The sequence below is a fragment of the Homarus americanus genome, unplaced genomic scaffold, assembly GCF_018991925.1.
Source record: "Homarus americanus isolate GMGI-L3 unplaced genomic scaffold, GMGI_Hamer_2.0 scaffold41027, whole genome shotgun sequence".
NCBI lineage: Eukaryota > Metazoa > Arthropoda > Malacostraca > Decapoda > Nephropidae > Homarus > Homarus americanus.
The window spans coordinates 4,756,016-4,783,087 of NW_024745073.1; the positions used below are offsets into that span (position 1 = coordinate 4,756,016).

General features: G+C 36.7%; 1 protein-coding gene across 2 annotated transcripts; it reads left to right on the plus strand.

Moving 5' to 3' along the window:
• Positions 1-684: 684 nt before the first annotated feature.
• Positions 685-27,072, plus strand: LOC121878320 (SAP30-binding protein-like). 2 transcript variants are annotated; one of them, XM_042384442.1, is made up of 7 exons: positions 696-886; positions 5,765-5,972; positions 7,826-7,913; positions 9,454-9,575; positions 18,467-18,619; positions 19,896-20,006; positions 25,452-27,072. In XM_042384442.1, the coding sequence occupies exons 2-7, from the start codon at positions 5,775-5,777 to the stop codon at positions 25,638-25,640; spliced, it is 861 nt and encodes a 286-aa protein (XP_042240376.1). In that variant the 5' UTR covers positions 696-886; positions 5,765-5,774; the 3' UTR covers positions 25,641-27,072. The 2 variants fall into 2 exon arrangements, with proteins under 2 accessions (XP_042240377.1, XP_042240376.1); XM_042384443.1 differs by lacking the exon at positions 19,896-20,006 and having other exon boundaries at positions 685-886.

Below are 27,072 nucleotides of genomic sequence, written 5' to 3' on the forward strand. Positions count from 1 at the left end.
AGGTCTACAGCTGAGTGCCTTTTTAGAGTGCATTTTGTAGCACTAGCAGCAACTACCTTCCATGAATCCACTTCAACTTCACCGTCCTTCACGACACTGGCAAAGGTTTTCTTCTCTAAAACTAGCTTCAAGGCTAAGTTTTCGCCCTTGATACTCTGGACCTCCTTCTCAACCTTCTCCAGTCGGTCTTGCAAGGCAAGACAAAGCTGGAGAACGTGAGAGGTGGTCGAGTACTCGTCAGCAGCTGCCATGTCACTATGTCACTAACACTGACAGGAACACAGGTCCGCACTGGCTGAGGGTCAGAGGTCAACTGACTGAGGTTTCTGGCTCTTGCATACATCCTCCTGTCCTGCTGGTCGTTTGATCCAACCCACTTTGTGCTGGACAAGTCGTACCCATCAGAACATGTCAAGTCGTACACAATTTACGAGACAGTTCGATGACCTGTGCCCAGCTAGGCTATTCCCCACAAAAACAAAACAAAAACAAAGTGATTCGCTTGTCTCAAGTTAGGAGAGGATCTATGAAGTTCCTTGTGGTTATTCCCAAGCGTCCACAAATATGACAAGTTGCTGCAAGCTGAAAAAGAAATCTCCATCATCAACTAATAGTCACTGTAATATTACTTCTTATCAATTTATCTGTATAATTCCAACATTGATTTTAATATTGATAAAACCTGCCTGTAACTTGCTCTTCACCTGAATTTCGAGATGTTGCCACCACGTTTGTTTATATTTATTGTGAGACAAAGTGGAGGGAGAAGATCCAGCGTTTCTTAGTTCCATGTTTGTCTCAACAGCTAATTCCTTATACTGTTGACCTGGTGGTGAATTAATTGCATCTACATCAATTGAAGGACCAGGATACAACACTAGAATATGTAAGTGCATATCTCAATTCTTTGAATTAATGCCTTGGTCACTGGTGGTTTGTTTAGCTTACAGAAACAGCAAGCAGGTGATTTTCTATCATTCAATATTGTCCATTATACATATTCAACTTTCATCAATTTGAGGCACCTCAAGACAAGGCGAATGAAATTAAGCAATAGAGTAAATTAAACTGAAGAAGCCAAACGACAGAAAGTGAAGGGGATGAAAGAAAAAAGAAAAGATGATGTAAATATAAGGTCACCAAAAATAAACGAAGTACTACAGTATATTAATTCTTCTACAAACAGCAGCAACTGATTTAATCATGAAAAACGAAAAACAAAGCAAAAATAAGTTTTGCAAGTTTGAATACAGTAGTGATAATGAATGTTTGGAGAAATGCCTAATGGTTAGTTATTCACAGTGGGTATTTTACCGTGACTGGCTAAGTTCCTACTAACGCCATTTTGCCGTGAGTGCACTCTGATTGGCTTAGTACTTTCTGTTTAATATGATGGAGAGGGGGGTCTGCCCCCCTCGGCTAGGAAGTTAGATAAGGTTAGGTAGGGTTCTTTGGTTGGTTGGGTCAGGTTCTAACAGGTAATAAATGTCGCCTCTTTTATAATGGTAAATTGACATAAGAAAATAAGGAGTCTGCAATAGGCCGGTTGGCCTGTGCATGGCAGCTCCTGTCGAGAGTTACTACCACTCTCTATCATCCATGAATCTATCTAGCCTCCTTTTGAAACTTTCCAGAGTTCCCGCACTTACTACAAAGTTGCTAAGCTTGTTCCACTCGTCCACCACCCTATTTGTGAACCAGTTTCTTCCTATCTCTCCTAAACCTAAACTTATCCAACTTGAATCCGTTCCGAGTCCTATCCTGCTCGGATATTATAAGAACTTTATCTATATCCCCTTTATTGATTCCTTTCACCCACTTAAATACTTCTATCATATCTCCCCGCACTCTTCGTCTTTCTAGGGAATGCAAGTTAAGTTTCTTTAACCTATCCTGATATGGAAGGTTTCTAAGTCCCGGAATCATTTTTGTCATTCTTCGCTGCACCGACTCTAGTGATTTTATATCCATTCTATAATAGGGGCACCAGAACTGAACCGCATAATCTAGGTGCGGCCTGACTAGCGCAAGATATAGTTGCAATAAGACCTCTGCACTCCTGTTACTTACACTTCTAGATATAAAACCCAATACAGTACTCTGTTTGCCTTATTTCGAACATTAACGCACTGTTTTCTAGGCCGTAGGTCCTGGCTTACAAGTACCCCTAGGTCTCTTTCACAAGTCGACTTCTCTATACACAACATACACAACAAAAATATGGTTGGGTATGTTTACAGCTACACAATGGTCGACGACGAAATAAAGGTAAATTTGCATTAGTGTACACAACTCTGTTAGAAAGTCAAAACTATGTTTTTCTAGTGTATTTTTGTGTGAGTTGTTGGTTTTGACCTTGATTTCCGTAGGAAATTGCCTGGGTTTTTTTTTTAGTTATCAGGGGTTTTGGGTGGGGTGTTTTCCGACCAAAATTATGGCCAATTGAATACAAAATACACCCAAAAAACACTATAAAAACAGGCATATAAACCTAACCTAACCTAACTCACCATATGATGGAATCACTTATTTCTTATCGTGTTGGTGTGGTTCTGGTTCGTTGTTCAATTCCGAGATTAGTACAAGTGAAAATGGCACTTTCCTAAAAATTTTCCTTTGTAATCACTGACGGTGTACGAACACCAACGTCTCTTCTTTGTCTTGGGAATAAGGAACGAGTTACCACAATTCCACACATGTTGGTTTTGACTATATTTACACTCGTTCTTATACTTAAGACACTTTACTGAGGTTGGGAGAACACCATTGAAATCTAAAAAATAATATAGCTTGTTCGTTTTTCCTAAAAACGCACAATCAACTCCATATAATTAAAGTGACATCCATCGCAGACTTCCAAGGTCGGAAATGAATTTGAATTTTGAAATAGGAGAGACCCAAAATAAAAATCGAATCTGATTGGGCCAAAAATACCGCGAATTAACCACAAATTATTTTAATTAGTGAAAAAAAATGCTTTTGATTGGCCGCGTGACGTGTGCAGGAACGCATGCGCATGACGATTTTTTATGTAAACATGCAGAGGGGGGAGGTGAGGTAGGCGATAATGGCAGAAGATTAATGGAAGAAAATAGAGAAATATCTGGCATGCGCTATCTCTGTTATTATACCTTTGCGACGGTAATGTAATAGAAGAAAATTACCTTAAAATTAGACATCTTATTCGAATATGATAATAGATTTAGGGTAGGAAAGTTGTGTACACTAATGCAAAAATACTGGTTAATATTGACGACTGACCCTTGGACGAGTTATTTGATGTACTGTTTATTTTCATCTGCGAGTCCTGATATGATAATCATTTCTTGTGAAAATGCTTCGTTTTGTTGCTAATTAGGCACCCAGGCACACACTACTTTGTCTTCCCGTCGGTAATGCAGCCGCGCTCTTTGCCGCGCTAGCCTCTCCTGCACCAGTTTCATTTTCAGTATGGCGTGTGAAGGTTGTTGCCGGTCTTGTGCTACAGTTCTAGTGCTTATAAAGGAACTCGGCTTGAAAATACCAAGAATAAACCCAGTATTGTACATTTTTATTTATGAACATCTTTCTAAGAAAGTAGTTTTCACAGCAATACTGTGAAATTGAACTGGGTTTGTGTGTAAAGTCTGTTGTATATGACGTGCTGGAATAAACGCCGATGCAGGCGACTACTCTCACATCCACAAAAAACATAAAATTACACCATATCATAGTAAGTTGTTTACGTTTAATATACCGGGGGGTCTAGGGGGCGGAGCCCTCCGGTAAGGAAGTTAGGTAAGGTTAGGTAGGTTTGTTTGGTTCGGTTGGTGAGGTCTGTTTTTCATACCCACTAAGGTTAGGTTAGGTTTAATTTAGAAATAAGCACTTTTTAGCACATTTGCACAAACTACAACAGTGTCCACTGTAAAAACAATGAAGTTGTGGCTTTTTTCAACTTTTTTTTTTTATGAAAAATCAGTTGCAGGTCAGTCATCAATAATTATCTAAACGCCAAATGCCGCCAGAGTTACAGTCGAATATAGTTCTCTCATTGTTCACCGTTAATTGACAATTAGCCAATCAAGGCACACTCACTGTATAATAGCGTTAGTAGGAACTTACTGGTCATTGCAAAATATCCACTGCCTTGCAATTTACCTTAATTACCTAATGACCACCCACAAGAGGTGGCCAAGCCTAGGGAAGAAGGCCAGTGGCCTATGTAGAATCCCTCCTTGTCAAGGTCTATTTTGAAACCCAGTATACTGTTCATGATTCCACAGCTTGAGCTGGTAGACCATTCCATAAGTGTACCACTCTGCTTGAAAAAGCATTTGGTAAATATTCGTTTTGAGGTCCAATGAAGTTCAGCGACAAGGAAACTTTTTTTAGGGTAATTTTGATGTACTGAACATAAATCTGCTATTTGTTTCTTGTGCAAATGCATAGTTTTCTTTAAGCTACTGTTACGTTACAAAGCGAGTTTTTAACCTGCCTCTGCCATAACAAATTCTTCAGTCTGTTTAATAAGGAAAATTACCTTTAAAGTTCTAACTTACTATTTATTTACAAAAGTACACCTAAGCTGATGACAGAATTTTTTACAAAATAAATACAACAGAAGAAATCAGAAAACTTGAGTAATAATAAATGAATATTAAATCCTAACCATCACACTATAATATTTAACCACTAAATCTTAAACATCACCATATTAATAATAATAATACATCCTAAACATCACCATATAAGATATAATAACTCTGGGGTCTGGAGCAATAAGAGTACACAAACACTCGATACTTATGGTTTAGGAGACAGGAGACCAGATGTTGACTTCCCTGCTTATACTCAGTAACTAACTCTGGACCACACCAGATTTTCCACCTCCCACCAGGACCAATCACAGGGCTCCACATACTATGGTACTAAGACCAGCCAGTTATACCCCAGACTGACTGATGGCCAGTGCCATCTTGTGACAAGAGTCTTCCCCTAAAACTAAGGAAGCAGTTCATCATAACACTACAGGGAGAATAACATATAAACCTAACCTAAACGGCAGCCGTATGCAAAACATTGATGACCATTGGTACTGCAGCCTAATGCGCATGAGTGGTGGGCTGACTATACAATTACTCCACCATGCACAATTATTATTTTATTATTTTATTTTATTAACAGCATGCATTTACAGGGCACTTTTAACCCTTAAGCCCCGGGTTAGGGTGCTGCTGGCAGGGCCCCTCTCCCCCGCATGGATAAATCGATAAAAAAATAAACTTTTCCTAAAATAATAATAAAAAAAATTATGGGAAAATAGGCGGACGCTCTGGAACATCACCCGGGGCGCACTGGTCGGACGTTCTGGAATATCACCTGAGGCCTAAGGGTTAAGCAAGTGCCATGTAAATGTATACTGCTAACTTAAATTTTGTTTTTGGATGGGATTTTTCAGCAAACTGGTGGTCAAAAATACTCGGGGAGGTTATTCTCGAGGTAAGAAAGAAATTATCATCTTCACAAAAAAAATCAAAAGTTGCGAACTCACTATGGTAGTTAACGTGCACCTCCATTCCAGAGTAATCCCCATCATCAATTCATATTTTCATGTGAACCTTAGTTGAGTTTTAGGTTCGTCAAGTGGGACAGTATAGGTGTCTCTACTATAGTAAGTGAAAGTTCATGAGCATATATTTTTTTTAATATTCACACTATACATATTGTGTTTTCATGTAACTGTACAGTATAGGGTATTGTATTTTTTAATTCTTTACTTCAGCTCAAACATCATGTCTCTGGGTCAACTCACTGCAAACTACACAGACTCTGAAGGTGACGATGATGACCATATGAGTGATGACACCTCTCACAAGTCCTCTCCCATGGGGGTGACTAGAATTTCAGAACTACGTGAAGAAGGAAGTCGTCGAGGGACTCCATTCAGTATAGAATCAGGAGGCTCTGGCACAAACACACCACAGAAGAAGGTATTTAAATGGTTTTATTTTACTAAATATTTCATAATGCATACAGTACTGTATATGTCAATAAGAAGTTTTAATGTGGTACAGATACAGTATATATGTTCTACAGTGGGTCCTCTGTTTATAGTGCTTGTTTTTAGGGTCTTACCTTCCAGCATCCCTGACAGATTAGAGAACATGATTCAATTTAAAATTCATTGATTCATTTCAACATTGTTTTCAAAATATAAAAATTTAAATAACATAATGCAAGCAAGTGACAGTACTTCCAACAGCATTCATAATGATGCATAACACCCATCATTGCCACATACACTAGCATCAGCTTTGTCATAAATTTCATCAGCACCTTATTGGTTAAGACCCTGTTATATTTTGTGCATCTGTTGTAAATTACCATTAGCTTTAGCAAAACCCTTCAACTATTTATACAAAACAACCAGCAAGTGATATATTGTTTCCTTTGCATCAAAGAAAGTAATGGAACTGTAAGTTAGCAGTAAGAATGGATGTATTATAGCAACTTGATGACAAACAATGAACTTTGGACAGGGGCAGGGTTCTTTGCTTACCATTTACAGCACTGACAACAATACATGCTAATGTTCATGATATAATGTAGCTACTCAAAGTGTGACCATATTAAGTGTTGATAGAATAACAAAAGGCAGAAATAAGGTAATGGATAATAGGGGACGATTATTAAGTGTGCCTGTGATTTGATATACTGTACAGTATACGTACATTGTTTTATCTGATGTTATATTTTCCAGGAAATTTAATTAAGTAATTATATAAATTTTAAGCATGCAGTATAAAAGTAGTAAAAGGGGTAAAGTAACGATACCACTATATTACTGTATGATACAACCTAAGATACAACACAGACCCTACCACAAACAATGTATCACAGACAGACATATTTGGATATACAGTACAGTGATCCCTCGGTTAACGAGCGCCTCGGTTAACGATTTACCTTCCATAAGATTCTTAACTTCGGTTAACGAGCAATCCCTCGATTAACGAGTTTTTTACGAGCCTACTTCAACATGTTTTCGCTTGCATTTGGCGGTCCACCAGCTGTAGTATTAGTCCGCCAATACAGTAATCGGTTTTAGGGTTTAAATTCCTTACTATTTTAGTAAATATCAAGAAGTTTATACAAGTCAATAATTTTAAAAGTTTAATATTAACTTGTTTAGTCATTTTAACAATTATTGAACATAATTGAAGGTAAAGAATCTAGTTTCTGGCGTGCCATCCAGCCTGTTAACACACCAGACAGGCGTTAGTCTCTCTGTTTTCAGTGGAGGTAACATCTTGCTTGAGACTCTCTTCAACTAAATGCTTTTTATCTGTGTTTCCAAGCAAATTATTGGTCATTTTGAAATTTATTTTACATACCGGGTATTGACAATATATAATGCAGTGCAGTGTTGATTTAAAGAAAATAATCTTGAATTACACCAAGAGAAGTAAAATTTTATGGGTGAAATGGTGCCATGGAATGACTTCTCTTCCACCCCAATGCCTTCTCTTCTCCCTTCTCCTCCACCCCCATTCTAATTCCCATCATCATCATCATCATCATCATCCAGGAGCCTTCTACATACACACCTCAAAGTAAGTGTACTTTTCTACCTTTTTTGTTGAATTTAGGCAATTTTCGGTGAGCTGGAACCAATAACCCAAAAACCCATTGAAACAATGGTTTCGGTTAACGAGTTTTTCGGTTAACGAGCAACCTGCTGGAACGGATTGTGCTCGTTAACCGAGGGACCACTGTATGTGTACTGTACTGTACTGTATATTTATATTCTATGACAGACTAAATATTAGTTTACTTCTTACAGCTTAGCAGACTAGTTTCTTATGCAAATGAAGATGATGAGGATGGGGAAGATATAGACAGAGATGGAGAAGAGGAGGAACCAGATGACAGTAAGTGTTTAATGACACCGGGTTTTTGACCATGTGAATGTACCGTGTGAATGTACCGTATTGCATTGTCACAGTATACTCATAGATCAGGGGTCACCAAACTTTTTTCACAGTGGGCCGGATAACTGAAAGAATGACGAGCGCGGGCCGCATAATCATTCTGTTCAATACTTGCAAGCCAGAACGAAAGCTCTGGTAACGTCAGAGCATAGGCGGAGCCACCACGAGCTGGGGAAGGACTTGCGATCCAGCCCGCGGGCTGTAGTTTGGTGACCCCTGTCATAGATGGATGCCATTTATGTAAGTCTCATCCAGTGTATATTCTGCATAATCAGGGTTGAAAAATAATGAATGTAAAAAAACTAATTTATTTACTGTTGAAAATCTTACTTTTTGGTTACTCGGCATTCAACAAGAGGACCCATCCATCCTCTCATACTCCCCCTTTATTTCCCTTTGAACACATTTATATGTGTGCTTTTATTTGCAGTATGACAAAAGAAGTGGTTTGTGTGGAAGTCATAATTATTATAATTCAAAGAAAAGGAGAAGGTAGTTATATACAGTATATGTGATAAGAAAGAGTAATGGGGAATCTTAATTCTTTCAAAATTTTGTTAAGAAATACGTGGCATTCCATTAACCCTTAAACTGTACTATGGGTAAACCTGGCTACTGTTGTGTGCATAAAAATAAGATAAAAAAAATCTTTTAAAACTACATACAGGGTATTAAAGAAATGTCTGCAAAAGTATGAAGAATTTAATTTTCCTTTGTTTTGCTGTTGTGGAATATTTTGAGTTAGAATGTGGACAAGTGACAACAGGGGTGCTAGAGAGCACACTACCACTAATAGTGATGAACATTCATTTTCGATGATGACTGAAAGGCAACTGAAAGTCCTACTGAAGCATGGGTAGTGTGATGAGGTCTACTGACACGTGATACACTATAACCTTTCCGCGCTAACCTAGCCCATAAGCCACGCCTCTCTTCTATACTAATAGCTGATTGGTTCATAGAAAATTCAAAGTAAATGTGTTTACAATTGGTAAGCAGGCCTTTTATAGCTAAAATAATGTTAATATCTGGACTGTCAAAATGCAAGTCATTTCAAGGCATTAGCACTTCAGAGAGAATGTTAGAAATTTTTAAATATTTATTAGAAAAGGTCGATATAAATACACGCTTATATATGCGCAGTCCGGTGGGAGGTAGAATGCTCGGGGGAACCAGTTGGCTAATTGTAGCTACAGTATAGACGAGGGGCGGGGCTTATGGGCCAGGTTAGCGTGGAAATACTATAGAAAACTACTGTGATCTTGACACATAATTTTAAGACAGTAGTCCGGAAATCTTGATGCATGCCACAGTTTAAAGGTTAAGTAATGTCTGTAATGTGAATGTATTAAAATTAAATGAAGTAACAAAGGAAGAAAGGGTCATCCACAGAACAACATTGTTTATATTTATTTTTGGGGAAGGCCAGAAAATGCAGCCTTTTGACATACACACCTACACAATGTCTCTTATGTTTCAGTATTGAACTCGGAACCCATGGACACAGGCACAGATGAGGGCGAGGATGACAAAACAAAACTTAAAACCCATGGGGTCAAGTTACCTGCACCACCACCTGGAAAGTGTCCCCAGCACTTACAGGTAAACATTTGCATCATCTCTATTATAAGAACCAATACAGGTACTGGACTATGTAGTGCGCAGTATACAAATTTGAAATATCTTTTACTGTATTAAGTGTTTCAATACATATGAATAAGCAAATGGAGAGTTTTCCAGATTTTTTTTTTTTTATGCTATAAGTTGCCAACAGAATGAAAACTTTAATTTTGTGCATTAGTCTTGGTATGCTTGAAGCTTTTACTCAGCATATTTAGTGTCAGTTTATAACTTGTATGGGTAAGAATCCATACATCTCAATCTATTCTGTGGGATCCTATTGGAAAATTGGACTCGTTTAGTGAGAATGCATATTGCTATTTTTTTTTTCAAGAACACATGCAATTCGTTAAGTAGGACTTACCGGGTACTGTATATTGTACAGTATTTCAAAGTGAGATTCATAATACTTAGACTGAGGCAATTTCTGTAGAAACATAACTAATTAACTGTGGGTGTTGATACTCGACCGAAAATACCATAACGCTCATGGTGGTACAGCGGTAATGTGTGTTACAGTATCTCTCACCACTCATTATTGTCACGAGTTCGAGTGAGAAGGGTGTTTTCCAATGTAACTACTAAATATCATAGGTTTCCTCCTGTAATAACACCAGACAAGTAAATTTCTTAGTATGTAGAATGGACCAAATGCCCAAACGGCTAGCAAGCTGATAAGTAGTAAAATGATAATAAAAAAAAAACAAAGCCCAATCAATGGGGGGATAGAAATGCTGGTAGCTATTTAACAAATTATATTCTGCTACAACAATAATCTACTAGTTAGGTTGAAGCAATGTGATGGTTTGGTAATTTTATTGACCAATCAATGGGGAAGTGAAATACCAGCAGCTATAACAAGTTATATTCAGCGTTGGCCTTCTTGTTTGTTTATGTTTACCAGAGATCAGCCATAATGGATTTTCATACTCGGAGCCACACTGTTTTCTGTTCATCTGTACTGGTAAATTTTTTAAGTTTTACTTATGCACCTCATGTATACATAGGCATACCAAAGAGGAGGGGAGCAACAGGGGTTATCACCCTCCCCTTGAGCTAATAAGTTATGCCAAATAAACCATTTTTAACAATATAAAATAATTTATAACGATAACAAAATAAATAAAATAATGACATCACTAATTAAATGGTAAGCTCGTCATGAACACACAGAAAAATATTAATTATCTCGTACATGTTTCAACAATAATGTAACCTCGGTATGTTTTGTTCAAAGTTGCCCCCTTTGGCAAATTTCTGGGTATGCCACTGGATTTTGTTCAAATTTCATACAATTGTATACTTTTTAAATGCTGAGTAATTAATAATTTTAATAATAAGTGTTAATTAATGACCCTTGAAATGAAAATTTTTTAGAATACAACTGCTCCCCGATTTACGACGGTTAACGAAATCTTCAGTTAACGAACGACTCTGTGGAACGAATTGTGTTTGTTAACCGAGGGACCACTGTATTTAAAATGTCAGTTATGCTGTGTCTAAGTTTTAAATCCTTTATATACAGTATACAGTATTTTCTCAAGAATTTAGACTAATTTTACCATTTAAGCACGTTAGTTTCCACTTTCCAGAAAAAGCCATAAGTCGCCCCAAAATCGCCTTACCTTGTGTTTTGGCAGGTGAGGTGTGTATCTAGTTGTGATGTCACAAAGCTTCGCAACTGCAGAGCAGCCGCATAGATTATACAGCTATATAATTATCACAACCGAAACAACCACACGAACTCACATGTTGTCGCGGTAATCACAAATGGTGGTTGAGAACTGAGAAATTCATTGGGCAGTGGGGCCCTCCAACCACTGTGTTACCTTTATATGCAATATGCTACAATAATAGATACACTGAACAATGTTTTTTAGTAACTTGCTTAATTACAGGTGACCATTTGTGACCTTATTCATACATGGTGTAAAATAGTAGTACAGGTTGTACCTCTTTAGTCCGGCAACCTCGGGACCTGACCGGTGCCGGACCATGGAAATTCACCCTTTTCCTGGACAGAAAGTGACTTGCGCTTACGTTAGCACCACTTTCACTGCTTCGTGGTCTCTTTGAAGACATATTGAAGGGTTAAATGTCGTACACTAGCCTCTCAAATTTCTCAAGTTTTTAATTCAACGTTTTTTATTTGGACACAAAAAAAAAAAAACACATAATTTAAAATTTTGACGGCGGAAGCTCGAATTTCGACGGGTTTGAGCGGTCCACCAACGTTTAGGCATGCACAATTGTGTAAACAGCGTCATTTCTCTTATGTACTAAAGATTCATTATTGTTTATTACTGAATGTCTTTTTTATTGAATTAATGTTTATGTGTGCAAAATGAGCAATACAATTCATTAATAATACCTAGAATATTAAAACACACGAGGAAATGAGACAGCATTGTTTTTGTTGATTACAAAACCAGTGACTGACTGGTTCTACATATAAAACAAGAAAATAAGACCCTGGTTGTAGCTGTAGTAAAATTTATTGTAAAAAATTAATATGGTAGTTTTAAGTAATGTTATCTAGTGTTAATAAATAGAACAATAAAAGTAGCAAACCATTAATGTTAAAGAAAACAAGTGAGACTGCGCGTAGGTAAGTGCGCACATGTGAAAAACTTATCGTCATTACTCTACATAAGAATATGAAAGCAACACTTATTTACTGTTCATATATGTTTTAATTAATGTTTCTAATTTTTTTTATTGAATTAATGTTTGTGTGTGCAAAATGACCAATACAATTCATTAATAATTCGTGGAATATTAAAACACACGAGGAGACGAGACGGCTGCCGGCATTGTTTTCGTTAATGTTTACAAAACCAGTGACTGACTGGTTCTACATATAAAACAAGAAAATAAGACCCTGGTTGTAGCTGTAGTAAAATTAATGTAAAAATTAATATGGTTGTTTGAAGTAATGTTATTTAATGTTAATAAATGGAACAATATAAGTAGCTAACCATTAATGTTAAAGAAAAAAGTGAGATCGCATACCGTATGTAGTGCGCACATGTGAAAACATATCGTCATTACTCTACAAAAGAAAATGAAAGCAACACTTATTTACTGTTCATATATATTGAAGGGTTAAATGTTTTACTCTGTATAGACAAACAGAGAGAGAGATCCGAACTGCCGGATGTAAACAAACCTTAATTTCTCCCGGCTTTGTTGTTGTTGTTTTTTACGGGGATTAACCCACCCGGGTACAGGTCACTGACCCACATTGGAGCCTGAGGGGCGAAACTGTAATACTCCTGCAATAATAATAATAATAATAATAATTCAGATAAGTAAAAAAAAAAAAATAGCTGCCTATCTACCTATTGGGCAAACTGAAATCGTTCCGGACCACAGAATGCCGGACTAGAAAGGTACAACCTGTAGTATTGTATTGGACAATCTGATGAACATATTCATAAACCTCTTGTTTTCCCCATTAAAAAGCCAGAATTTGGGGCAAAATATGACTACTTTAATGTACAACTTGTATTCAAATGTACTACGTTAATTACCAAAAAAATTATGTTTAGTGCAAACTATGGGATGTTTATACTTAAATTAATTGCTATCTTACAAGAATTTCAGCAATACAAGTTATATTCTACTAAGTCAAGTCAGGGAAAAGTCATAGGAAGATAAGTTGAAAAGTTCACACAGGTTACAGCATTAATCCAAGATTAAATTTAAACCAAACAACCACAACCATGCAGTTGTGACTTCCTGAAAACCACAACTGCAGAGCTTTGAAATCTAACAACTGTGACATCACTAGTATCTAGCCCATACTCTCAGAATATCCATATTGAGATGAACAAGCATTGGGATAAAGAAAGCCCAATTAAGCATGTTTATTCAGGATCTTTCTGAAATTTTCCTCAAGGACTAACAAGTTTATTTTGTGACTTCCTCCAATTATGAAGAATTGATTCTGGAATTCTCATAGTGGAGCCATATTTTGGTCAAGGCGGCTCTGAACCTTCTCTCCTCTCTTGGGTTCTGTCATGGAGTTTGGCTGAACTGTGGCCTAATGCTAGAAAATCTGGATGGCTGACATGGGGAAGGAAAGCATGAATGCAAGTTGCTCTATCACTAAGACTCAGTAGTATGGTGAACTTCTATCCGCTGATTCCCTAGCAATGCTCCCCCACACAAGCTGCGCCCTCCTCCTGCTCCCCCACTGAGCCAGCTAACTCGTGTGCAAAGAAATGTATATTCCCTTTATGTGTTTGCCCTTAAGAAAATTATTACTTTTACTTTTTTCACAATATTTAGGATGTGTGTGCATGTAACTGAGTAAAAATAAATGAAGAAATTACGTATATCTACCGGAAAAAATGAGTTGAACAAAATTATAACACCTCACAGCTAGGCCCAGTAGCCTGGTGGTTACAGTGACACGTCTAACCTGGCTACAATGCCGCCAGTGATGTTAACAGATGCAAATGTGTAAAGAAAGTTATCTGTAAATCTTCATTTGTATCAGGCATTAATAGATTGTAATGCTTGTAAAAGTTCAGAAATGGTTACTGCTTAGCTATCTCTGAAGAGTTGGGTGTCTGCCGCATGGACGTTAATCGTCTCAGGTTATCATCATCAGTATAGTAGTTATAAATTGAGCTTTTATATTTACAATAATTATTTTCTTAATTAAAAGTGATAATAATGTGTTTAAACAAGCAATAATATATTTTTAATTCTGGAGTTGGGTTTGGTGGAATTTAGCCTACTGGAGACCACAACTTCACATATAGGACATAGGGTGATTTTTTTTGCCATTTTTCAGACAAAAAAGTGTCTTATATACCGTAAAATATGGGATGTGCTACTAAGCCATCCCAAAGCAAAGACATAGTATAGTACCATTAGTTATCATTTATATCTGAAAGAAAGCAAAAGTACAGTAAACCCTTGATAACTCGGCACATATGGGGCTCCGGCCTTGCTGGGTTATCCCAAATTCTGACTCATCAAGGCACTCCCCCCCCCCTACAAAAATACAACAATAACAAATTATCGACCCATACATGTGTACATGTAATTACTAAATAAAAAAGGTAACACTTACAAACACTGCAGGCAAAGAATAAAGCATCATAGTAGGTGACACAGATGCATGTTAGGTGACACAGGCATGGTAGGTGACACAGAGGCATAGTAGGTGACACAGAGGCATGCTAGGTGACACAGAGGCATGGTAGGTGATACAGGTGGCCAGATATGCCGAGATTTTCCCAGATAATTTTACAAATCTCCGCATTTCCTTAGTTTCTGTATACTAATACATTTCGAGACCATATCCATGCCGAGTTACATTATATGAAATTCAGAGCTATCAAATGCCGAGTTATTGAGGGTTTGTACAAAGAAACATTACCAGAGTATTGACAATGATCATTGTACCTGTACAGTACAATAATCTGTTCATTGTTGTTGTACCTTGTATAGTACACAGTATCTAAAATACCCATCTAAATTAGTTTTTGTTTTATTATGAACATTTTACTCATAATAGCTGTTTGGTATATTTAATTGTATCTATGATACAAATTTCAATTGATGTTTGAACTGGTAGGTTGCATGTCTTTCATGTTGAGATAGGTACCATCATACTTTTGCAATTTCTTAAAGTAATTCACAGTGCTCATAATGCCAAGGTACTACAGAAGAATAACACCTTTTGGTGGTACACTACTTTTACTGATATGGTGTTGACATTTAAAGAATTACTGTCTTGTGTAAAAGTTCTTGTATCCATGTAACAAGTTTATCAAACCAAATGCACAGCCGGCTGCGGGAATTCAGTTCAGGGTAGTATATTGATATTTTTGCTTATTTGGAAACATCATTTTGGTAATAAAGATAATGTATATCAATGAATTTCTTGTAGCCTGTGTCTGGAACAATTAAGCTAATTCATTGACAGTACAGTAGTTCCCAGTTAGGGATTTGGATATAAACATTGTCTACTTTTTCCTGCATTACTCTACGAGACCTGCTGGCCAGCCTTGGTGGGTTGTGAATAACAGTATAGTTTTTATTAAAAATATATACTATGTATAACATTTTACATGATTGCACTAGTAGTGTGTATGGGTTGTAATAATAAATATTGCAATAGCTCCCTCATTTATACATTCATATTCTAGCTTAAACTACCCAGATTGTAATATCAACTTAGTTTGAAGACTAACAACTTAATCACAAATTTACACAAAGTTACCAAATACATGTAGATGGGGAGCTGCCTGTGCTGGTGAAAAATACCTGGAAACATTTTCTATGTGTGATAAATAAACCACATATGAACATAATTTGCAAAAGAAAAAAATGAAGGCAAACGACTCCTCACATAATGTTACAGTAAAAGTCCAAAAATCCGGATGCCAGGAATCCGGACCACCTGAGAATCCGGACTTTTCGAAAACTCAAACTTTTTAAATTTAGCGGGCTTTTGTGGGTTACGTGAATGAATGGAGTTGCTTTAAAAAATTAATTTACATAATTCTAATAATAAAAGTAATTGTAAATTATAGGTAGCTAATTTTGTTAGTTTTGTAATTAGCTTGAACTGAAATGTAAAATTTGAGGCACTATAAATCTTTTGTGTGTATGTGTGCATGCGTGAATGCCACAGCTGCACAGCGACAACAAGCGACCACTCGATCGCCACTTTAAAACAAGCAGTCAAACTGACAACGTATGTAATTTTAAGTCCTACTCTTTTCATGTACAGAGTACAAGCCCATAATAATGGCCCCTAAAGTAGATAAACTTCGTTGTGTGAAGAGAAAGAAGAACACATTGAAATTGAGTGACAAACTTGAAATAATTAAGAAACTAAAACGTGGTGTGAGCAATACTGTTCTAATGGAAACATACGACATTGGAAAGTCTACAATTTATGATATAAAAAAGGCAAAGAAAAAAATTCTAGAATTCACAGCTTCTTCTGAGCCTTACATTAAAATTGCTGAAAGAAAAAGTTTACATTGACCCAAATTAGAAAATCTTGATAAAGTGTTGCAAGAATGGTTTTTGTTAAAACGATCAGAAGGTATGGCAATTTCTGGGCCGATGCTTATTGCCAAAGCAAAGTCTTTTAAGGAACAAATGAACATTAAATCAGAGTGCGCATTTAGTGATGGACGGCTTAGGAATTTCAAGACTCGTCATGGTACTAGACAGTTTGTTTATATTTTTGTCTAGTGTTGACTTTATTTTTCTTTAAAACTGCTCCTTTTGATAAATGAAGCATGCTTTATTTGCTAATGGATAAACTATCAAAATGTACCTGTTCATCTCTTCTTTATTCCTCCTTAAATTTTAATTTTAAAAGTACTGCCTGAGAATCCGGAAAACCCGAAAATCCGGACCGATCCAATCCCCAAGCAGTCCGGATTTTTGGACTTCAACTGTATTAACATTCATGACTTTTGTGAAAACTGTAGTAACATAGGATCAGTTCTCTCACTTTGAGTCATAAATTACAAGTGACTTAGTATTTTTAAATGTATTCACTGTATATGAATGGACAAAAATCATAGTCCTACCACTCACCAATATTAATAACATTTGATTCCGATATTTGAGTAATATTTTAAGAGTTTGTATTTTCAATTCTTTCATTTCATAAATAAATTTCATCTTTCCATAGGTGTGAGATTCCACATGAGACACTAACATAAATTAACCCAACAGTCATCAAACATTAATCCATAATAGACAAGCTGAACAATTTACCAATAACTGGCAACTGTCATAGCCCACCAAGCCTGGCCAGTGGATCTGTGACTCATAGAGTAATGGAGGAAAATTAGTCATTGTTTATATCATACATATCATAATGCAGTCATCAATGACACTAAACTTACGGCATAACGTGCAATATCTAAAAAGATATAAAGAAATTCCAAAAAATAGGGTGTTGTCTCCCTGTCTATTAAATTTTATAATCTATGGTAATTCAAGATGCATGCAAATTTTAAAATAGACAAGCAATGAAAAATGTGGGGCTTTCATTTAATGACACTGGAATCTCTTTTGTTGTTGGGACTTAAGATGCAAATGGTTGAGGACGGCGGCTATAACATACTTTCGGTGATAGAAATATATAAGATGAAACCAATCGTTTGGCATTGTGCCCAACCTTTGACAAGCCCAGTCTCTACTCCATATTACAAGGTGGATTTTATGTCAGGTGCAAGATTGTGATTACAACATGTGGACAAGACTTTTTGACAACTGCCAGTTCTTTGTAGTTTTTTGAATTTGTGGAGGTGTGTTTTTGTAGAGATAACCTCTCATGAGTGTAAATAGGCCTATGTTTCAGAAAGGCTTATAGTATTATGAAACATTGTAATTGTAATTAGACGCCATCCAGAGACGTAACCGGCAACTATTGTCAACCAATTGGCTATATAGTTCCAGACACAGGCTACTAGATATTCATTCATAAGTCTCTACTACCAGAGCGACATTGTCAAATCAGCAAAAATGTCAATACAGGCCCAAGTCAAATTCCTGAAGCTGACTGTACAAGTGCTTGTTAGTAAGTAAAGGCTCTATTTCTTGTATATTTAGTTGAAATGGGCATATTAGAAATGTACATTTTAGTTTAGTTTAAGAATTAAATGTTGTACATAAGCCTCAACAAGTATCAATACTTTCTCATTTTTATAGTTACCTTTTTCATGAAAATTAATTTCAGTAGTACCTTGGCCTTTATTATGAATTAAAGTGGGAACACTTAAGTTAAAAAGATATGTAGAGTAGTAATTAAAAAAGACATGTACAGTAATTAAAAAAGATTTTCATAGTGTGTGGAGAGTAACTTTCTTGTGCCATTTGTCCAGGATAAAGTGAATAGGTGTTTGAATGAGGTGCAAAGAGGGAACAAGGACTACAATGCCAAGATTCAAAATAATAAAGAATTTCGAAATCCTGGCATTTATGAGAAGCTAATAGACCTTTTACAACTTGATGAGATGGGGACAAATTATCCACTGGTGAGTTAATTGCATACTTTTTTTACTTTGTTCTAACTTTTGAATTTCATATTTTATTTAACATGATAATTCTTTGTCTCTTCATGCCCACAGATCAAAATAAGGAGAATTTTCTTTTTGCTTTGTCATTCCATCATGTTGGCTTCACTGCAATAATTACAATAGAGTTTTGTACCTAAATACTTAACCCCTGAGTGGTCCAGCTATATATAGTGACATGATGCCCATGTTTTCGATATTTTTACCTTAATTGACCCCAATAACCCTCCAGGACGAACACACCAAAATACTATCTTTATATTTAAACGACCCTAGCGGGTGACATCATTGTCTGTTTTGATTTGTTGTGTGTTTTCCTGTATACGTACTTGGGTTTTTCACATCCCATTTAATTTTAATGCTTCGTTCTGTTAATGGATCTACCTCAGAAAATATGTTCATTACTTGCTCTATGTGAGCAAAGGCTTCTACCAAATGCTTAGTCATAAATTTGTGAGAAGGTGAGGTAGGGGTAATCTGTTGGTGTGTTTGTGTTCTGACCCTGCTCTTGTTCAAGTTGCATAAGTTCTTCATTAGTTAGGTCTTCTCCGTAATTGTTTAATTGCTCCTGAACATTTTCTTCATCAACTTCAAATCCTACAATGTGCTTAGCAAGCTCAACAATATTTCTTTGAATGTTTGGGACACACTCACACACACACACAGGAATTAAGACAACAAGCATCCAGTGAGGGTCTTGTTATGTGACTGCATGGAGGTGAATTAAAAGATCACCTGTTGAGGAGCTTATCTCTTGGCAACACTGGTGCATGTTACACTCCATCTTTCTAATCAACCGTACACCTCTCTGTTTTCTCACTCCATATTTTAAAATCTTATGTAATGTAATGTTGATGGGATACAACTTTGCTCACTTATACTTAACACAATCTCCCTAAAAATACTTAGTTAGCATATTTATTCAAGACATCTTCAGGTCATGAGACCCACTAATCCCCCACCCTACCTCCACCCGAAATTGAGTCAGGTCAGCTTTCGTCTTTATTAAAGATATTTTCAGAAAATGCTCTTGATTTTCAACCTCGGAAATTGTTCCCAAAGCCGTAAATTTTTTAAAAATTCTGGCTTTGGGAATGAATTTCCGGGCCAATTTCAATTCTGGCGATTGGAGTTCCAATTTTGAGGGAATCCAGCTAACGGAGATATTACTGTAATGAGGATGGCATATTGTTGCGGGGAACTTGTGTAGTTGATAATGGAGGATACCCTCTTTCAGGATATGTATGATCCACACTGTTGGGGTAAGGAGTCATATTATGATGAATTAGCACGAGTACAAAAAGAAGAAATGGACAAGAGAGAAAAGGAACGAAAGGATAAGACAAAGGTAAATTTCAAAAATATTGAATCAAACATCTTGGAAAACTTGTGTAGAACATTTGGCTCTATTCAAGAACATGGAGCATTGGGTATCCCTATAGGGAATGCCTACACTGTTGGTGTAATGCATATTTTAGAATAGCTCACTCAAACCGAGGGTCTTGCTCTAGGGCTGATTTACTTATTTTAGCTCATAATAAATTAGTTCAAGTAAAATTATCATACTTATGATACACTTTCACTAAATTCGGATGTTATTATTTAAAGTGTTAATAGATGTAGGTAAGGTTCTAGATTCTAAAAGCTTTCAGAGCTGCAGAGATTTATTAAGTTTCCCCAAGTCCTGATGTATGTATGTAACATGGATGGCCTTGTGTAGTGTGAGATGATGTGGATGTGTACAGTATACCTCTGACAATGAAGTTGATATCTTCACGAAATTTGCTTTGTTCTCGAGAACTTCACTGTCATAGCTAGATTTAGCAATGAAAACAAGAGAATAGCTTCCAATCCTTCATTGTTGTGTATTTTATATATGTAAAAAATGAGCAAAAATTGCTATAATAAACAATAAATAATAATAATAATAATAATACAATAACACACATTTTATGTACAAAAAATAGCTCACTCTGCCTTTGAACCATCCTATGGGTGACACCAAGAGTGGACAAGTTCAGCCAGCTAAGCCCTAGCTGACTTGAGAGAAGCATGGCTGCAATGCTGTGACATCACATGGGGAGAGCATGACGCATCCATACATACGGTTACCTCTCACACAGTACAGTTCACGCTAATGCTCTTCATATCTCTCTTTTTTTTTTAGTTTTATATTATATTTCCTTTATTTCTTAATCATATTAGAGTACTGAAATGATTTTCCCATAACTTTTACAGTTTCATTACATGAATCGGTAGCAACATGCCTAGGCATCTCAAAGCCACAGCTGTTTGGCAACATGTGTTATGTAATGAAGATTGTGCAGGTGTTTATGGGACTTACTTTTACTGAAGATGAAATGGATCACACAATATGCTTTAGAGCATTTATTACACCGGTCAACACAATTTTTCTGGCACAAGGTTTTTAAACGGATTTTAAGTAAATTTGGGGTGCAGAATCCAAATATGACTTTGGTTTTTGTCTATCACATCAGGTTTTTGAGATATACCATATTGCACTTTTGCTGGGAAACGTAAACTTTTGGATCAAAATTGACGGTTTAAACATGTATACATAAATTTTTTCAGCATTATAATTTGTATTTTTCTATAACCAAAAATTGTTAATATCAAATTGGAAAGTTAATGCACATATAATATTTAAATGTAACATTGAAGGGTGAAAAAAAACAATTAATGTACGGTAGAAATAGTGCAAGTATTAAGATCAAGTTACAGTTACATAAACTTCCTCTTTTTGGCCGATCTCTTATGTACAGCTTCTGGAATGTCTCTCATCAAACTCCAGCAGTAGTCCGCCATCATGTTCGAGTCCCATCGACCTTGGTAACGTTCTTCCATTACTTTAATGTCTTGATGAAAGCGCTCCCCTTGCTCCTCGCTCACTTCTCCCAGATTTTCTGGAAACTCGTCCAAGTGACTGTGTAAGTAGTGAACCTTGATACTCATTCTGCATCCAAGTGCTTGTAAACTCAAGAGCAGCTCTTCCACAATTTCTTGATAGTTGTCCGCTTTCTTGTTCCCTAAGAAGTTCCGCACCACATTAGAGAAAGCATTCCAAGTTCTTGCCTGTGCCTCAGTCATTGTTGCAAGGAAGTGTGGATCTCTGAGTAGTGTTCTTATTTGAGGTCCATCAAAAATCCCTGCCTTTTTCTTCTCGTCGCTAAGACTTGGAAAGGTTGAGCATATATATCTGAAACACTCTCCACTATGATCAAGAGCCTTGACGAATTGCTTCATGATACCAAGTTTTATGTGCAGAGGAGGAAGGACAATGTTTTTCCTGTCAACCAGAGGATCGTTAATGATATTCTTGTCACCAGGCGTCAAACTATGTCTTGGTGGCCAATTCTTTTTCACCCAATGGTCTGCTGTAGCCCTGCTGTCCCAGTAGCACAGAAAACAGGGGTATTTTGTGTACCCTCCTTGCTGGCCCAATAGAAAGTTTACCATTTTCAAGTCCACACAAATTAACCATTCATGAGCATGGTATTGCAACCTCTCTAGAACAGTCTTAATGTTTTCATACTCTTCTTTAATTTGTACAGAATGTCCGATTGGAATTGAACCATACTTGTTTCCGTTATGAAGAAGAACACATTTCAAGCTCCTTTTAGAACTGTCAATAAAAAGTCTCCAATCCTTACTATCATATGCTGGTAGTCCCATGGAGAGAAGAAGTCCTTCTACATCATTACAAAAAACAAGCTGGTCATATGAATGAAAGTACTTCCGCAGTTGCTCTTCTCTGTTGCGATAAAAGGAGACACTCGTGCCAGGTTTTAAGAGTCGTTTCTCTTGAAGCCTGGAAGCTAACAATTCAGCAGACTGTTTTGGCAAATTTAGATCTCTGACCAGATCATTCAATTCTGACTGAGTAAACAACGTTGGCTTTTCACAATCTTCACCAGATGGCTTGAAAAGATCAGTCTCTTCATCTTCATCAGTAGAAACAGGTGAATTCCGGTCTATATCCTCAATCTCTGGTAGCTCAGTAAATTCTGGCACGTTACGTTATGGAGCAAATCTGAGATCAGATTTGGATTCAGCACCTTAAAGTTAGTAAAAAACAGTTAAAAGGTTTCATGCCAGAAAAAAAAATATTTTTTTGTAGACCAGTGATTATTGACCATAGTAAGGCACTTTCTGCTCTTTTTCTGAATGACATATTTTACCAATCTCTATCCATCTAGATTTTTTCAATTCATCTGTACCACATCATGAAAATCTGGTTGGCTCTTGACTGCCACTTTCATTACTGCACTGCCTTATTCTTTACTTTTCCAATATGACCATCATCCATACCCTTTTCATCTCTTTAACTTACTTCCTCCTCTTGCATCATCCAATCTAGGCTTGGCTGCTAGCCTACCCAGTAAATTCAAATGTGTGAATCTTAAGACATCATCGACACATACAAAATTATTTGAAGAAAAAAAAATCTGTAAACCGACACACCTGGTGACCAAAATGCTTGTATACCTAATTTTCAATGTCACATACACAGCATCCAAAATGCATGAGTGTGTTAACCCTTAACCCTGAGGTAGGGTGCTGCTGGCAGTACCCCCCACGCGGGGTTAAATCGAGAAAAAAATCAACATTTCCAAAATTATTTAAAAAAAATTAAACAAATAATAATAATAAAAATGGCGGGAAACTAGGCAGACGTTCTGGAACGTCACCCAGGGCGCGCTAGTCGGATGTTCTGGAACATCACCCGGGGCCAATGGGTTAAGCATGAAATGGCAAAGGAAGATACAAAGAGCAGAATATTTATAGTAAAGCAGCTATAGAGGAATGAGTGAGTGTGTTTTTGGTTCTGTTGAGTAAGAAAAATGGTTTACAAGAGTGAAAGAAAATTACTGTACAGTAATCCCGTGTATTCGCAGGTTTTTTAATCGACGTTTTGACCATTCGCAGTATTTTTTACTAAAAAATTATTATACAGTGGGGTATGCTATAACGAACGGTTTTACCTATAAAATTGAGAATGCTATAACGAACGAAACTCCTACAACAAACATTATTTAAAAAAAAAATTTTTTTTTTTACTAATTTTTTGTTTTTTTATTACAAGTATTATTGATATTCCTTATTTCAGGGGTTTAGATGCATATTTATGCACTTTTTTACAATTTTTACAATTTTATATTATATTTTTCAGTGTTTAGTGGTTGTATTTGGGGGCCTGGAACGGATTAATCCTATAACGAACAAGGTTCTAGAACCAATTAGATTCGTTATAGCATACCCCACTGTATATATATATATATATATATATATATATATATATATATATATATATATATATATATATATATATATATATTGAACCCTCACTTTACGCGGTCAATTGAACCCACGGCGGCCCACGTAAAGTGAACAACATAACATATGGGATTAATTGAAATAGAGACCAGGCCGACCCCCAAACTCCACTTTTTCAGACACAATACCTACGTTGTAGTAAAAATAACTTCTTAATTTTATGATGGTATGCACACGCAATTAATAATTAAGAGAAATATCAATAATACTAGGTTTTTTAACACTTACATTAGTAGAAAAGATGGCTGGGCACACGGGGACGGGGGGTTGGTTCCGAGGCAGAGGGCAGATTATTGGCCCTCACCTGTATCACTTGTATCACTATCCACCACAGAGGCTTGTAGGGCCTCTTTGTCAAACCCCTCAAAGTCCATATCCTCACTATCATTATCACTGACCTGGGCCGGCTGTGATGGGTGGCGGGTGAAGAACTCGGTAATGTTTTGATGACTGGGCAACCTTGTGCGCACCCTGCTCGCGCCGCTCTCCGCGTAAAAGGGTACACACACCGTGGAAACTGAGCATTCCGTGTTCGGCAGGGTAACGTGGAAACGCGTAAAGTAGGACCGCGTAAAGCGAGGGTTGACTGTGTATATGTATATATATATGTATATATATATATATATAATTTTCCGCCATTTTTTATATTCCCGTGCGGTGCGGCAAACAGATATCACCCTTTCCTGCCTCAGACACCCGCTGCTCCAAGAAGCCTCAGTCCACACGTGCCTACCCGTACTGTCGTACTGTGAACGCTACTGTTTGTCCTCCCACGTGCGTTCCACATGGCTCCGGGACATAAGCCAGCTCATCAAAGGCAAATATTACTAGCAAAGACTCTAAAGTGACCAAGAGATCAAGAATAGCGATGACCTTAACAGAAAAAAACAGTTTTATTGGTCAAGTTCAGAGGTGTTATGAGCTATGGCTCGAGATGTGGTGAAGACTGACAATTCATTTGTGTCTTTTGTCAGAATACAAGTCTTCAAGTGGAGGAATGTGGGTGGAAGAGGACTGGAGTGACTGCGGGCAGACGCCGGGCAGGGAGAGGCTGGCAATGTGGGTGTTGCCGACCTCAGCGAAATATAAAAATTTTTATTTACTTGTAAATAATTTTTTTTTTTTTTTGTATACAACTGTTTACATTTTTCCATTATTATACTACAATATGATAAGTTTCAAATAATGATGTTTGTAAATGCCAGTACAGTGCATCAGTGAGACTACTGGGCCGTGAGTGGAGAGCATGGCGTGGTTAAGTGCATGACCTACCTGAGATGTTTGGTGGCCACAGGTACAGTGATTCCTAAAAGGGTATTCGCAGTTTTGGCTTTTCGCTGGGTTTCAGGAACGTAATTCCCTCAAAAAACACGGGATTACTGTATATAGAAAATGTAACATTACCTTTCAGAATACTACAATTATTTCATTTCTATAGGTGGATATTATCTCTGGGACCAAGAAGCCATTAGAAGAGGAAGCAAAGAAACGAAAGTCTAGGTTTGATCAGGGAGGTCCATCTAGTAATATTATCAAGCCCATGGTTGCCCCTCCGACCCTCACATCTGTACCATCAGGAACTAAAGCAACCATAGATGCTTTTGGTAGCCTCAAAAAAACTAAGTAAACTAGACAGTAGGTTTCATTAGGTACTGTATTGTGGTCTTGACTTCAGTACTGTAGTAGGCAATCTTTATTACAAAACTGAAATGGTCTTGATATAATTTTTTATGCAGTGGCCTTTCAGCCATCACCCGTTGAATAGCCTGGTAGTGTCTGCAGCCGGGACAGCTACATAGACTTCCAGGCTATTCAGCTATGAACCCATGAGCCATTAACGGTTGACTAGCATGGAAGTCTACGCAGCCAGAACTGGACGGCTGCATAGAAAACCAGGTTATTCAACCAGTGATGGTTTATGGCTTATGGGTTCATGGCTGAATAGCCTGGCTATCTATGTGCCTGTCATAACTGCTTAGAGTACCAGACTATTCAACAGGTGACGGCTGAACAGCCACTGCATTTTTTTTATTATCCTATTGATTGATAAAATTTTCCTTCAGGAACCTTCAAATAAAAAATTATGTCCATAATGACAATTTCAACCCATGTAGATAACTTAAAAGTGGAATTGGTCATAATCTCAATGATAATAAAATCTCAAAATATTATGTTTCTTTATGACAAATTCAATACTCTTTTTCAGTAAAAGCTATACATTATTGGATATAGTATCATATTATATTTGTATATTTTACATAATGTAAAAATATAAAAGTATTTACATATCTACACATGAACCTGAAAGAAAAAACTTCTTCCTGTATACAGTACATATAAAATCTCTATAGATAAAACAAATATAAATGCTGGGTGATTAAATGTATACTTGTATGGTCTTTAGCTACCAAAGATTCAGGCCATGATAAATTTCTTCACAAGGAGGAAACAAGGCTGTTCCAGAATTCAGACACCCAATTGGGAGATTCCATTTTAAGGAGAAACTCATAAAAATCAAATATACTCCCTTTTCAGCACTAATTTCATATTGATGTACCTTAAATTAATAGCGAATCGGTAATAATTTTAAATGTAAAATGAGGGTGCATGTAATTAGAAGTAAATACTAATGCACAGTCTTAGAGATGAAGTTCAATCCTGCAATAAATAATGAAATGATGCCTTAATATTATAAAATCTAGTGCCAGAGCATTGCACACATTTTGTCATTTACATTCATACAAACTAACTGACATTTCTATACATGACTTCTATTTTTTTATTTATAATGTGGTTCCTCTAAGATAAATCATTTATCTCCTTTGCCCTCAACTTATTTCATTTCTGTAATTTATGAATCCTTTACAAAACTTAATGTAACCAAGCATATGGTTTCCACTGAGGAATTATAATCCTTCGAAAATATGATCTACAAACTGAGCCGATACATTAAAGACTACCTGAAAAGTCTACAATTATCTATTGCAAGGTGAATCTTTTCAGAAATATTTTATTTTATGCAATGTGACACTCCAAGAATAAATTGTTTTTGTGGTTCA

Excerpts from the sequence above, each read along its gene's own strand:
- LOC121878320 (XM_042384442.1), top strand. The coding sequence starts at position 5,775 with ATGTCTCTGGGTCAACTCACTGCAAACTACACAGACTCTGAAGGTGAC. Across the intron at positions 5,973-7,825 it reads CAAACACACCACAGAAGAAG|CTTAGCAGACTAGTTTCTTA; the intron begins GTATTTAAATGG and ends TACTTCTTACAG. Across the intron at positions 20,007-25,451 it reads AACGAAAGGATAAGACAAAG|GTGGATATTATCTCTGGGAC; the intron begins GTAAATTTCAAA and ends TCATTTCTATAG.